The sequence below is a fragment of the Haliotis asinina genome, chromosome 3 (assembly GCF_037392515.1).
Source record: "Haliotis asinina isolate JCU_RB_2024 chromosome 3, JCU_Hal_asi_v2, whole genome shotgun sequence".
NCBI classification, from domain to species: Eukaryota; Metazoa; Mollusca; class Gastropoda; order Lepetellida; family Haliotidae; genus Haliotis; species Haliotis asinina.
This window is the reverse complement of record NC_090282.1, coordinates 64,075,836-64,091,338: the sequence shown is the minus strand read 5'-3', so window position 1 is coordinate 64,091,338 and position 15,503 is coordinate 64,075,836. Positions and strand designations below refer to the sequence as shown.

The window sequence follows — 15,503 nt, the reverse complement described above, 5'->3', positions numbered from 1 at the left end:
TTTCATTAATAATCTAGAATTTTATATTTCAGTATAGCTCAAACATATCTTGGTGCAGTAAACAGGGATGTCATGATTTACAAGTTTCATGAATCGATATGTATCACAAAACCCATATCATAATTCAGTATGTATCACGATACCTATTAGCACGGCATTATTGTGTAAATTTAGTTACATTTTGAACATTAATATTTCATATTTTATAATTGTCCATAAAATGACCAACCTTCTTATTTCCAGAAATTAAAAAGTTCTAATTTCCCTCAGTGCACATGAAAAATAGTCATTTATAACTTCATCAAACAACACAATACAATTGCAAAATGTAAACACTACATAAACATATTCAAACTAATACTTTCAAAAATAAATATTGATACAGTTTTTAATGTATTGATAACTGTTATATCTCTGGAAAAGGATTGATGTATCATGGCTAAGTATTTCATGGTTCAGTGTTAGAATCTCATAGTTCGTTATATGTAAGTATCAATAAAAGTTGTGAAAATATCTCACACTTCAGTGTAATTATCTCACAATTCAGGGTAAATATTTCTGAATTCAGTGTAATTATCTCACAGTTCAGTGCAAACACTGAATCAATCTGTTTTAATTCAGTGTAATTATCTTGCAGTTAAGTGTAAATATCTCACAATTCAGTGTAACTATCTCAATTCAGTGGAATTATCTCATAGTTCATTGTTAGTATTTCTATTTATAGTGTAATTATCTCACAAATCAGCATACAATTTTACAGTGTGCCATAGAATTCATTCTAAATGTCTTAGAAGTGACTGTACATATTGCACAATTTAGAATAGTGTCTATCTCAGTTCAGAGTACATATCTTTAAAATGAGTGTACATATTGCTAATTCAATGTACATATTACAGAATTCACAATTTACACTAAATATCTCAAAATGTATTCTAAATATCTCTTAATCAACTCTAAATATCTCACAATTTACATTAAACATCTCACAACTTGCTCGAAGTACCTCACAGTTAACTTGAAATATCTCATAGTTGTTGAGTACAGTCTCTAACTCATCTTACCATGTTCTCCAGCGCCAGCAAGGATCATTAATAGTGACAACAATGACGTCATTGTCCAGGAAGGTGAAGATGCACAGCTTGTGTGCAACGTCACCGGTGACCCCCTTCCCAAAGTGACATGGAGGAGGGAGGAATCAGCAGCACTTTGTAAAGGAACAATCTGTAAGTACTGCAACAAACGTCCAGTCTTGACCATCTGGGAAAATGGGACCAGCAGATCCTGAGCCTCATCTCTCAAAGCTCTTGTAAGCCTAAGACCTAAGATGTCAGTACCTTTCTTGTAGCAGTCCTACTTCCTGTGTTATCGGATAGGAGGTACGAATACTATGAGAAAGGTTACGAGATCTTAGGCTTACAAGAGATTCGAGAAATGGAGACCTTTTCCACAAGATAGTTGTTGGGGAAGGCGAGGGGAACATAAACAAACCTTGAGGGTACATGAAAACAGTACATCGCCTGTAAACGAGGTACATTGAAAATAATAGAATAGCGCATAGCCAATCAGAAAGCGACATTCATGTGTGAGGTAAGATAATGTCTTAAGCCTGTTTCTAGTGCCATCAGCCATGATATTGCTGGAATATTGCTAAAGTGATGTAAACCTAAACTCACTCAGTCACTTATGCAGATCTATAATAGAACCTTAATTCCATTCAAACTTACATACAAGAAACAATCCCTAGTTGTCCATGCTTGTTGTAACCATATTCAGTTTCTGAGTTGGTTCATTGTTTGGCTTAGCCTGTTGCTCATAACATCAATCTTGTGTTTGTCTAGTCAAGACTAGATTAGTTCAGATTTTGATGGCATATTGTGGAATTTGGTTTGGAACAGTTATTGCATTGTACACAGTCAGCCATAAAACATTTAACTCCTGTTTCCTTGTTTATGCTTACATCAGTTTCTGGGGAGTTTGGCGAGATCCTGCGTGTACCCAGAGCTGCTGTCAACTGCAGTGGAGGCTATGAGTGCATTGCATATAATGAAATCCCCCCTGCAGTCCGTCTTACCATGATGCTGACAGTTGGAGGTGAGAATCTAACATCACAAGCAGCTACTGTAGATGAGACTAGTGATAGGATTTAGTTAAAATCTCATAATTAATAACTGCTTCATTACAACCGATCAGTCATCAAAAATAATTGGTTTTCGTCATTTTTCTAATTTTCCCGTTATGTTTGTTAACGCACAAATGATTTTGGATATTTTTTGCAAATTGTACAAACAACATTTGGGAACATACACTTCTCGGAGTCTTGAAGGATAATTCAGTCATGACTTGGAACAAGCTTGTAGTGTTTCTGAATTGCAGATTTCATGACACAGCCAAATCCACCTTGTGAAAATACTGATAATGCAAACAAATGTTCCAAAATTGTTTGTGTTCGATTGCACCATTGTTTGGTCACTGCGACCAGTCTTTGATTATTTCATTTAAATGGGCCACTACAATATTTGGCCCACCTGAGTAAATGTCCAGCAACCTCTTGACCCAGGCACATTTGTCCAACTTGCTTTGTCCTTCATCTCAAGGAAACTTCATCTGAATCTATGATAGATAATCCCCAAATTGTTTTAGAGGTTCTGATTGATTTTTATGGCACAACTTTTTGAAAGCCTTCTTGACAAGAAGTTTGCAGGTGTAGTCTAACATTTTGGTTGAAAATCTCAATAACTTGTGTCATTGTAGTGGGACATATACATTCTTTCATAATGCTTGACAGTAGGCTTTTGTCTCTACCCTTGCAGTGTAAACATGTTCTCTTGATTATGGAAACTTCCTCTCTGAATCTATGATGAACAAAACCCAATTTATTTTGGATTTTCAGATGCATTTTTCCTGAAGAAATGTTTCGACAACAAGTATTCAGTCATACTATTTTGGTTCAAAATTTCAGTACATATATGTTCCTTTTGCAATATTTGATATTAAGACCTTGTTTTAAAATTTGCACTTTGAATACTTTCTCTCAAATTCATATTATCCCCAGAAATCAGTGCATCTAAAATGTCACATAATTGTTCAGGGGGCGGTGGGGTAGCCTAGTGGTTAAAGCATTGGCTTGTCACACTGAAGACTCAGGTTTGATTCCCCACATGGGTACAATGTCTGAAACCATTTCTGGTGTCCCTTGCTGTGGTATTGCTGGAATATTACTAAAAGCACATAAAACCAAAGTCACTCACTCACAATTGTTCAGACCAGTCATAACACCTAAATGTTTTCCTGAGGTTTCAATCCAGTTTTATACATGGTCTGTGAGACTGGTCAAGCCTAGTGGTCAAAACGTTTATTTGTCTTACAAAGACTCAGGTTTGATTTCTTAAATGGGTTCAGTATGTGAAGCTATAAGCGACGTAACACCATACTCTTGGCATCAGAGGGGGTGATGGGGTAGCTGAGTGGTTATAGTATTCCCACGTCAGACTCAAGACTCAAGTTCAATTCCCCACATGGGTACAATGTTTGGAGCCCATTTCTGATGTCCTTTCCTTTTATAATGATGGAATTTTTCTTTAAAATTGTGTAAAACTAAACCCACTCACTCTTGGCATTGTGGACATAAAACAAGTACTGGTTAGCATGGAAGCATTATTTTCTGTAGTAAACATTTAACCAAGTAATCTATGTATAAACGGGTCTGTAACCTGAAGTGTTGTTGCAGTGAGGCCACAAGTCAGAATTATGAGCGATAGGATATCGCAGAAACCTGGCAAATCGGCCATCTTGGAGTGCCTCATCGACATGAACCCCTTTGAGACAACCACGTGGTACAGGAATGGCTACAAGGTGGAAGTGGACTCAGAGCCCCGATTCAGCCAGGAATTGTTTGATGAAGGAGGTTATTCATTTGCCCTCTTGCTGCGCATCGATGATCTTCAAGATGATGACTTTGGCAACTACACGTGTGCAGCATCAAATGCGTTTGGCTATGATGAGAAGTCCATGACGTTGTATGGTTTGTATTCCTCGGATTTGTTGCAGTGTCTGTTTTTGTTGGGGTGGTGGGGTATCCTAGTGACTAAAGCATTCGCTTATCGGAATACATGGGACTGACTCCTTACATGGGTACAATGTCATTTCCAGACTCGTAGAAAGCCAATTTTTTTCTTGTAAGTCCAATAGGTTGCAAATCTTTATATTTAGATAGTATTGAGGGTTCGCACAACCTTTTCAGCAACAATCAAGAGAATGGCTGGGCTTTTTTATCCATAATGGTAGCCACACCCCTAATTTCTGCTGTCCTCCACCGTGATATTGCTGGAATATTGCTGAAAGTGGCATGGAACTGAACTCACTCATTCATTGCAAAATATTTTGTCAGGAAACTATGACTTACTATGATGATAGCTTCGAACTTCAAAATTTACTGACATAATTCTAATAACTAGGACACTAGGATGTTTGGGGAAATATGTACTTCAAGTACCATCCTATTTGCTGGAGTTTTAGTCAAATTTTCTTATTTTTATTCACTACACTCTGAAAGTGAAATTCCTTTTGCTCAATTATCCTTGCATGTTTACCCAGTTGTGAGTTGTTCAAGTGATGATATAGATAATGCAAAAGTAATGTAAGAAATTAAATATGGCATGTAACTCATAAGATAACTTTTAAAGGTATATATGAATGAAGAAATGAATTTACAGTATACATCTCATGAATAATATTTCAAATTTACATTTACACTTCATTAGATAAGTTATAGGTGGGTGGGTGTTTTTATGCTGCACTCAGCAATATTCCAGCTATATGACGGCAGTCTGTAAATAATCGAGTCTAGACCAGATAGTGCAGTAATCAACAGCATGAACATCAATCTACGCAACTGGGATACGATGACATGTCAACCAAGCCTGACCACCAACCTTGTTGCATCATACAACAAGCATGAGTTGTTGAAGACAAATTTTGTACCCAAATCTTAACGGTCATAAAGATATGAAATAGACAGGGATAATGTCATCCTTCATGACATAAACAGTGTTCGAAATATCTGCCTGTCTGACCACCCGGGGTGAGTTATTTTTCAACACAGACTGACAGATTCTCAAATTCACCTGGCCAACAGTCGGACTGAAATCTAGACATGTTTTGGTCAGGGCTGGCAAGTTTTGCATCTTACCAGTCCTGCAGTCTAACTGAAATTTTGGAAGTTTCATACCCTGACAGAGACATAATGTATGTCTGTCCAAAACAAGAACATATAAATGCTGATATACATGGTTTATTTGTAACAGAGTTGCAGCCAACATTGCCACGGATCAGCCAGTCAGTGTCTACAGTGGTAGTAGAGGAGGGCGAGTCGGCCATTTTGCCATGTACGGTGAAAGATCTGGACTCAAGGACGGTGAGATCTAGTCTGTGGTTATGTCAGCTATTTCTAGACATTACCTTAATTACTGGCAAACAAGGATAGGTTGGGCCAGCTCAGAGAACATATTTACAAGAAGAAGGCGGTACACTGCAGTGAGCTTTAGGTTGTGAAAGGTAAAGCAGATGTAGGCTAGTGCACATGCAGCAGTGCATAATGATGAAACTGATTCAGTGCACTGAGCTTCACCTATCACTCTACACTTGATGACGGATCACCAGGCCGCCATTTAACTGACAATGGCAAGTCTGGTCAGTGCTCGATTTCCCTTGTTTGCCAGTACAAGTGATGTGATCAGAAGCCACAGAATATTTTACTGAGGTACTCACAAGACCAATTACTTCAAAAAGGTGAAAGTTCAATTCATTCTCTGGCTGTAATTTTGGCATGCTTCTATGCCTCTCAATTTTAAGATACATTTAAGGCTGCCCTGTATAAAGATCATTGCCAAACCGTGTCCATATAATATCTACTAAATATAAGAATCAATTCATGTTTATGACATTAAGCCATTAAACTATTTTTTTGAAAAATTCATCTGCATGATATTTTTTATCCAGGTAAGCTGGACAAACAGTGAGGGCACACTAACCATGGGCACAGATGTTCTTGACGGTAACGACACCAACCTGAGCGTAGACCACTCTACCGATGAACAGTGGGATCTGGTATTGGGAGAGGTGATGGAATCCGATGCTGGGATCTACACCTGCCAGATTGCCATAGATACACACAACATAAGTCAACAAGTCACCTTGTCAGTAGTGGGTGAGTGAGCAGGTCAAGATGTTGCTGTTTTCAGTAATATTCCTGGAATATCAAAGTGGGTGATGTCATAAATGTGTTTCACTAAAGATTCAGTATAATATAAAGGTCTATGGTTTCATATATTGTACACATATTGAATCAAACCCAAGTATCTGGCATGTCTTGAGAACGCCTGAACCACTAGGCTACTGTCAAGCACTTTGCCATAGAATACTATATTATGATCAGGAACATGTACAGCAGTTATCACAGACAGACAGACAGACAGACAGACAGACAATATTGTATTAAGTCACACTCCATTACAATGAGACATGTGTAACTTGTAACATGTAAAAACACAATATTATAAGTAACAAACCACTCTTTAGAGTTATGAGAGACTAGAGACATTAAAAATTAAAATGCTTTAAAATATATATATAAGCCCTGTAAAATACGTAGAATGTTTCACCATGTTAATGTTTTTAAGTATACATGTACACAGATGAATATATTCATATTTACATGCAAGGAATAACCATACATTAGAGCTATGGTATAAAACAGTATTAAATATTGTATAAAAATGATTTCCTACATTTTAAAATATTAGTGTAGGTTTTGGCAGCAATAGAACACATCACAGGTTTTGATATTATAAAATCCACAATTTCAATACCCTGGTGTACAGCGAAGTTATTTCCCTCAGTGTAAAATTATCATGGTCAATAGTACTTGCAAATATGAAAAAAAAATGACATCTTTAATGGTTACACAATTCATCGTATTATCAGTTTATTTTACTTCTAGATGTGTCTGTTTGTTATAGATATAATATAGAGAAGTTAGACTGATGAAACTAAATTTAAGTAAACCAAAATGTTATTTTATGATCATACATCTGGACGTTTGATCCAATCCATAATTCAAAATCTGAAACATGTGATTTTGTTTAATTACAGTACCTGCCTATATGGTGTCCACTTCTGACAGTATCCGTATTGAAGAGGGTCAGAATACCATGTTGGAGTGCATGGCTGGAGGAATACCTGCGCCCCAGGTCTTGTGGTCAGTGGGCGAGGGCAACAACTGCAGCCTCATAGGTATCAACATGTTTTTTAAATACCATGAAGTATTTTCAAGACTCTAAACTATTAGGGACCGTTTGTAATTTATGGCTCGTGAGGGTGATGATAATTTTCATGGAGAAGTATGGACAATGTGAATGTTGCCACCCCTTAAATTTTATGTACAAAGTAAGTGACCCCACCCTGCATGTCATGTACAAAAGCAGTGCCTCCTCCACCCCCTTTCCATTCCCATTATTTGTAAGCATATATTTTTTATATTTCGATGTACAAAAATTGCTGTGGATGTGTAAAAATATTGATACCCACCCCTTGAAAAAAATGAGTGACACCCCATAAAATCATCAACACTCCCCCTAGCCATGATAACTTAACTTGGTCAATCCATCAGCGTATGTCAAGTTTCATTCTCACCCTCTGTGTTGGATTATACAGTGATCAATGCTGATGCTGTTTATTAAACAAACTTAATGTTCTTCGTGAGTTTGTGCTGAATTTAAGTGGGGTGTATGGCAGTGTTGTCCTCAGACGTTTATAAATGGGTTTATCCTAATGTAGGTGTTGTTTGTTTACAGGTGTGAATCACACAGGACAGTACTTGAATCTGACCAATGTCAGGCGGGACTGTGATGGTGACTTCTACTGCCAGGCACGCAATGAATATGGCGAGACACCCAAGATGAAGATGACTGTTGTTGTTGAATGTAAGCTGGTTGAACACCGTCTTGATTTTACTGCATGGTAGTGAGGGAGAGAAAGTAAAGGAAAGCAGGTGGGAGGGAGTGAATGAAGAAGGATGGAGAGGTGCTGATGAGTTTGGAGTGAGGCAACTTTGAGACATAGGCTAGACAAAACTGGGAATTTTGAAGGACTCTGGATTGACTCAGGGTTGTCGCACGGTTAATATTTTAATTTTCTGACAAATACCATGAAATTATAAAGCTAATCTCACTGACACCAGGGCAGTGAGGTAGCCTAATATTTGAAATGTCCACTGGAGGCCTGGTTCATTTCCTTACATGGGTACAATGTGTGAAGCCCGTTTCTGGTAATAATCCAGCAGTGTAAGACCATTCTCACTGACACCAAAACTGAAAAGTTGACATTGTTGACCCATCATGGTTTACAATGGTGACATGTCCTTCCTTCAAGGAGCTACAAGAAATAGTATTAATCATTGTGTATGACAGTGCATCAATCACATCTTTTCTCTCCCAAACACATATTCCATCTAAAAATAAGGTCCTTTACCTGACAAAAATATTTTAGAAATGTGCTTTAAATATTTCCTCAGATCCTCCTGAGGTGACCGTACAGGGAGAGATGGTGGTTCAGGAGATGGGCCTAGAGACGAGACTGGAGTGTCAGGTTGTCACCAAGCCCCTTGGGGATGTCATGTGGTACAGAGGCAACACAAAGGTCGAGTACAATGCCAAGTACAAGGCTGAGATGCGTAATGAGGAGAGGCTGTTTACACTGACTTTAGACATCCATGACTTGAGAACTGAAGACTTTGGGGAGTACACCTGTCGTGCTGTCAATTCTGTAGGAACTGATGAAGAGTCTTTGACACTCAACAGTGAGTCCATTGTATAGCTAGAGTGTACAGCAGCACCTGCTCCAAATCCTTGACCATTTAGTTTGTGCAGGGAAAAAGAATTGTTGTATGACCTGGCTGACGGCTTGTCACAGTACCATCATGATCTGTTGATACTATGAACCACTAGTTTACTTCCCTTTACTAAGAACATTTTGAGGCACTATGACAAAGCATTTTTGACTTCTTGAGAAAGTTTGTTTCTTTTGGAATAATTTCTTCTTCATATGGCTCTGTGAACTTATATGTAACCCTATAATAAATTTAGAGCTGGACAAAACACGCAAAAGGATGAGAATGTTTTGGAAAGTGCATAAAAATTTAGGTGAGCCATTGTTAAGCCATGTCAAACATTACTGTCTTTGTATACTGACCACAAGCTCAAGTCTGGTAAGAATACTGTAATCAGAAATATTTCATTAATGTAACATACTTTTCATACTGCTAATCTTTCCAAAAGAAATCCATTTCACATGCACTCACCAATGCAGAAATCACCTCATAAAATTATGATGTAATCCTGAGATCTGATATTACTATGCTTGTTTGGTCCTTGATGTTGTCTGGAGTCATCAGCTGAATGGCTGAAGGTCACATGACTCCTTATTTGTTACTGTATGTGGCAGGAAAATGTAATGTGTTCAACATAGTCTGAAGTTGATATAACTGCTGAAAGGTTGTGACAAGGGATTTAACATCAGACTAGCTATTCTCAAAATGTTTACAGCACTGCAAACGTCTTAAACCCATTCTTAACACATTAGCTACGATCAAAGTTAAGAATTCTTAGAGCTGCGACCGTTTCGATATTAAGGGCCCAGATGCTGACAGGCTTACAACATCAACACATTGCTTACCACCTAATACACTTTACTGTGCAAACAAGATGCTCCAGTCATTGAAGACGGTTGGCAATATATTCAAAAGTATAACTTATCAAATCCCATCTTGCTGATGTTGTTAGGTCCTGCTGTGGTGCGGTCTGAGTTGTCTTCTCCTGACACATCAGTTCTTGAAGGAACGTCTTTGACCTTGACCTGCGATGTGTTGGGTGTACCAGCACCTGTTGTCTCATGGTATAAACTGACTGAACACATGGGGTCCATGCCACTGGAAGCCCCAAGAGAGGATCTAGGTGAGTTGACTGTGTGAGGGTAAGAAGCGGAATCTTGAAGTAACTGGTCCAGACTTGGTCATTTACAGATATACTAGCAAAATAGCTCTGCACAATGTTCAACAGAATAAAAACAATTCAGGCTTTTACTGACACAATTTAATGTGAGAAGAATCTTTGATTTGAACAATCATAATGACAGAGACAGTCTGTTGAAGAACTGCTAATTATGGGGCTCTGATTTGGAGACAGCGATGTTTGGTACATCCTGTCTGTTATATAGCTGAAATGTTGCAGAATGTTGCAATGAATGACAAACATATATACAGATTTTTTACACACTGCTGATGGCCACTGACTCAGACAAACCAGTTCATTACCGTCTTATGAATATACTGAAATGTATATCTCTGGTTTTGCTGAATTTGTAATTTGTATGAATTTGAATATAATGAACAGCAAAAGAAACGCAAGTTTCCAAAAAATGAAATCTCATAAAGGAAAGCATTCATGTTAATGTCTTCTGTTTAAAAGAAAAAGAAACAGAGTTGCATTTCTTTAGCTGTTCAGCATATCATGTGGTAAAGCTGTGCACACTTGTATACCCAGTCTTGTGTTGCTTCTTAGTTTGAGGTGGTCCTGATCAAGAAGAAATCTTCCCCATCCTTATGTTCTAATGTTCTAATGTATTTCTGTGACAGTGTCTGAGGGCCAGGAGCTAGTGTTCCCCTCAGTGTCCAAGATGGACAAGGGAGTCTACAAGTGTGTAGCCACCAACGGCTTTGAGTCAATGGTCAGTCCTAACTCACACCTCATCTCAGTGACAGTTGAATGTAAGTATACTAGCCAGCTCATGAACTGCAGTGTTTATCTGCATATGATTGTCTGGATAGAACCTCCCAAAGTGCTTCTCAATCTTTGATGCAATTCTTGCAAGCAAACAAAATCTCCATTACAGAAATAAGAACTACCCTAAGTACTTAGATTAATTAAGTATGCATATTTTTTTTATTTTAAGAATACTTTTGAGTTAAAATTCAGCTGTTTCAATTTGTCAAACTCAGTTTGAATTTTGAGTAAAGACTTACGTTTGTTTCAAGAAATCGGCTCCAGTTTAGTTAGAAATGATAATCATGAATGAAAAAGTACATGTTGTCTTTTGCTGCATTAATAAGATTCTCAGCTTCTGAATATTTAATCCACTTCCAAAAAGCCGTAAAGAACCTGATGTATGCACAGTGAAGATAAATATTCACATATCACAACTAAAAATTTGTGACATAATTTGCTGCTAGACCCTCCAACCGTCACCCTTGTTGATGATATGGATGAAGAGGATGATGATGATGATGATGATGACGGTGATGATGACGATGATGATGATGAAGGCAAGGTGCTCAAGTGTCAGATAACTTCCTTCCCACAAGGCATTGCAATGTGGATGGAAAATGGTATTGAGATAAAAAATGATAACAACCACCACATCGACATCAACTACATCGGCAACAGCACCATTGAACTGCGTCTCCACATCAAGAAGGTGGGCAGCAAAGCATCCTACTACTACACCTGCGTTGCCACCAACCCACATGGAGATGATCGAAAGGATGTCATGGTTGAAGGTACGTGGAAACAGCAATATGGACATGTGAGATTTATCTTAAGATTAAAGTTTTGAATGTCCAAAATGCACAATACATGAAAGATGAAATGAAAGTCAGATGGATAGAAGATGTGGAATCTGTGTTTTGAGATCCATCAGATTTGGATTCCAACATGAGCCTACTGGCAAACAAGCATAAGTTGAGCACTGATCTGACAGTTGATCTGTAGTAGCATGTATGACTGCTGTCAACTGGCACTTGCCATGATGATAACAGGGCCCCAGGCTGTCCACGACCATGTGAGCATCTTATAAGCATATTAAACTACAGTGAAAGCTGTCAAAAGCGGCATCTGCCCATACCACCAGATGAATAGCTTAGAAACTGTGTGAATATTACCCAGTGGTAATGGTTTAAGGAAGTATTGGATGTCATCTGAGGGATGAGTCCATGCCGTGCTGCACAACCATCTCCTGATATGTCTCTAACCTGGATGTGACCTGTGAAGGTCCGGGGGTAGAATAGGCCTTCAGCAACCCATTCTTGCCATAAAAGGCAACTATGCTTGTCGTAAGAGGCGACTAACGGGATCGGGTGGTCAGGTTTGCTGATATGGTTGACACGTCATCGGTTCCCAATTGCGCAGATCGATGCTCAAGTTGCTGATCACTGGATTGTCTGGTCCAGACTCGATTATTTACAGACTGCCGCCATATAGCTGGAATATTGCTGAGTTTGGCGTAAACTAAACCCACTCACTCACTAACATGGATGTACTGGTGGTTGTCGAAGTCGTAGTAGTGATGGTGGTTGTATAAGTGTAGTAACACAAGTAGTGGTAGTAGTAGTATAAGCATTATTAGTGGTGGTAGTAATATAAGCAGCAGCAGTAGTAGTAATAGTCATCGCAGTAGTGGTAGTAGCTGCAGTAATAACATGTGTGAATAGTAGTGCCAGGCCTTTGCACCCAGCTGTCTTGAAATGACAAATCAAAGAGTTACTTCCCTTCCAATATCAAGCAATGTTGTGAGTTACTATGTCAACAAAACATGAAGTCAAAATTGTCCATATTTTAAAGGAAATGGAACTACCAGTGTGCCTCACACCAGCTGGTCTGATCTGTATTGCAGGTAGAGCTGATGACATTCCTGATTTGGACACCGTTACTGAGGCAGGTTTTACTGTAGATGAAACTACAATACCCTTTGGCAGCAGTGCCAGCGGTGGGCATCGGAGGAAGTCGAAGAAGGACAAGGACGTCAGCCATTCTGATGGCGGTTCAAAGAAACAAAAGAACAAGAAACATAAGGACAGAAAGGGAAAGAAACACAGGAAGGAGAAGCCACGATACAACGAAGATAAGGACCAGACAGTGTACGAAGCTGATAAGGATATGGAAGTGAATAATGTTGATAACAATAAAAACGCTGATATTGATACGAATCAGAATCGTGTAGAAACTCCATACATCACTGGCAACACAGATGAGAGCAGATCAAGACCTGCCAAGAAAGACACTGAAGGCGGTAGTTCCGTGGTAGTACCATCAACCCTAGTATGTCTTGTTTTACTAATGATAGTACAGTTAATAAGGTAAATGTTTTCACTTTTTAAGAATTTAGGCCACTGGAAAAATAAAAGGTAACTGACAATAAACTATAGTCTTTGTTAGTTCTATGAGGAAAGTCTTTTGAAGCTATTTGAACTCTTAGAACAACAGGTTTTCTTTAATGTTAATACTTCCTCCTTGAATGTTTCTTGAAGGTACTGTTGAAAAGGGTAGATCTGGAAAAATGTTAATGATGGATTTTCCCATGTCTTTCACTATTTTGTGAATACTGATTACTTTTACTTAGAATTTTGTTTTTGGAGATCTAGAAAAAAATGATCCCCTAAATGACTTTCATTTATCCACAAAGTGGATGCCTTCATTAATCAGTCCTGTCCACTGGGGCTCAGTGTTCAACTGGTCAGTCCAGTTCTATGTCTACATGCATAACTGGGAGTGAATTTGTTATTATCGCAGGTTTAGCAATTATTTATGGTAGCTTGGATGTTGAGAGATGGCTAACATTGCTAATGAGACACCAGTGGCAACATACACTTCTCACATCCATTCAAAATCTATATAGTTCTTCCAGTCTGTAGTCTGTCATATGATGTTCATCTGAGATCACTCTCCAGATGTTCATCAGAAGATGTTCATCTGAGGATGTTCTTCAGAAGATGTTCACCAGACGATGTCTCTCTGAAGATGTTTCTCTGTTCATCAGAGGATGTCCTTCAGAGGATGTTGTTCATCTGATGTTGGTCTACAGAAGAATAATTCATCAGGGGATGTTCATCCAAAGATGTTCTACAGAGGGTGTTCATCAGAAAATGTTCATGATGTTTAACTATGATACACTTGAGATTTACTTCACAAAGATTTCATTGTTTTGGTTGTGATTTCATCCTCTTTTACTGTTTTCAACCTTGACATGATGACATCTTTGGGAAGCCTTCCTCACATGAAGCAGATTAAATCCTACTTATTACTGGAACACCTTTCTATGATATGCAATTGTTTCCATCCAGCACGCAATATGTTATTGCATGTAAATGAGTAGATATATTACAAGACTAGCTGACGCATTGTATGTATTGTATCCGTACAAATGGCAACATGACAACTTATTCCATCATTTAATTTTAATTTGGTTTAATTCACTGAAACTGCTTGAAGCATCCCTTTTAGCTATTATGTAATGGTGCTATACTGTATAAGACTTTTTTGGTGTTCATTACATAATTAATTTACAGGGATATTTTCAAATAATATGTGGTCAGTGTATGTGATAGTCAGAATATTTTGTGTAGAGAGGGTATTAAAAGGCTTCTTGTAGTGTTTAAGTGAATATTATGCTAAAAAAGGGCAACCTTTTGGGGATTAAATTATTGCTGAAATTTGATCATAAATTCAGTGGGTAGAATTTCTGATATTTGTGGGCTGACACATTTGTCAGCCAAGTAAAGCAGAAATGTGACATGGCGATATGGTGGCTTTCAGTATTATATCAGGCACCTCGATATACTGCTCAATGACATATCGACATGACATAAGAAACAGAAATATTTTTTGGTTTCATGCTAATCTGGAACAAAAACAAGTGTGACCGTGAAATTGTAAATGTTACCAGAAAATGTACACGACTGTGAACTTGAGGTCCAACATGTAACTATTATACCTGAAATACAAATACAACACCATCATACTGATATTTCATATGTAGTTCATTTCAGTCATCTTTAAACATGTTTGTCTATCAGCCTGTGTATGGGAGTTTGTAACTGCTCATCGTCCCTGTAGATATAAAACCATTTAATCCTTTTAAGCTGGAAGCACCTTACTTGTGGGTTTTGCCAAAATTGTAACCATATATGATGCTTTGACTTAACTTCCCCACTGAATGTTGAACTGAAATTCTGTTCGAACCAGCATTAAGTCCAACTCACTCACTGACTCATCCACTGAAACAGATGAGTCTGTAAGCATCAGTGGTAATCCTGTGTCATATAGCTTCCGTTGATGTGGTCATACTGTCGTTGTTTCGTGCTGTTCTTGCCAGCTCATGATATCATTCTATATCATTGTGTGAATTTTGCATCGTCTATCATCAAGACATGTGAGCGAGATGGCATACCATTCACATCTGCATGAGTAGACAGTCTCTGATGTCACTAACATCTGCTTGATTAGACAGTCTCAGATATCACCCACATCTGCAGGTGCTTGAGTACACAATCTCAGAGGTCACTCACATCTGCAGGTGCCTGAGTAGACAGTATTATATGTCACCCACATCTGCAAGTGCTTGAGTACACAATCTCAGATGTCACCCACATCTGCGGGTGCTTGAGTAGACCGTATTAT

The 15,503-nt window shown here is 38.3% G+C and overlaps 1 protein-coding gene across 1 annotated transcript in view; it reads left to right on the top strand.

Moving 5' to 3' along the window:
- The window catches only part of LOC137278304 (hemicentin-1-like), a 69,530-nt gene extending 56,246 nt beyond the window's left edge, over positions 1 to 13,284 (top strand). Inside the window, exons 12-23 of the mRNA XM_067810555.1 lie at positions 1,074 to 1,223; positions 1,963 to 2,091; positions 3,728 to 4,021; positions 5,304 to 5,413; positions 5,998 to 6,205; positions 7,150 to 7,290; positions 7,851 to 7,979; positions 8,570 to 8,854; positions 9,837 to 10,007; positions 10,688 to 10,819; positions 11,282 to 11,608; positions 12,721 to 13,284. Coding sequence (XP_067666656.1) covers positions 1,074 to 1,223; positions 1,963 to 2,091; positions 3,728 to 4,021; positions 5,304 to 5,413; positions 5,998 to 6,205; positions 7,150 to 7,290; positions 7,851 to 7,979; positions 8,570 to 8,854; positions 9,837 to 10,007; positions 10,688 to 10,819; positions 11,282 to 11,608; positions 12,721 to 13,187 — 2,543 coding nt within the window. The 3' untranslated portion in view covers positions 13,188 to 13,284. The remainder of the gene's footprint in view (positions 1 to 1,073; positions 1,224 to 1,962; positions 2,092 to 3,727; positions 4,022 to 5,303; positions 5,414 to 5,997; positions 6,206 to 7,149; positions 7,291 to 7,850; positions 7,980 to 8,569; positions 8,855 to 9,836; positions 10,008 to 10,687; positions 10,820 to 11,281; positions 11,609 to 12,720) is intronic.
- Positions 13,285 to 15,503: the final 2,219 nt, after the last annotated feature.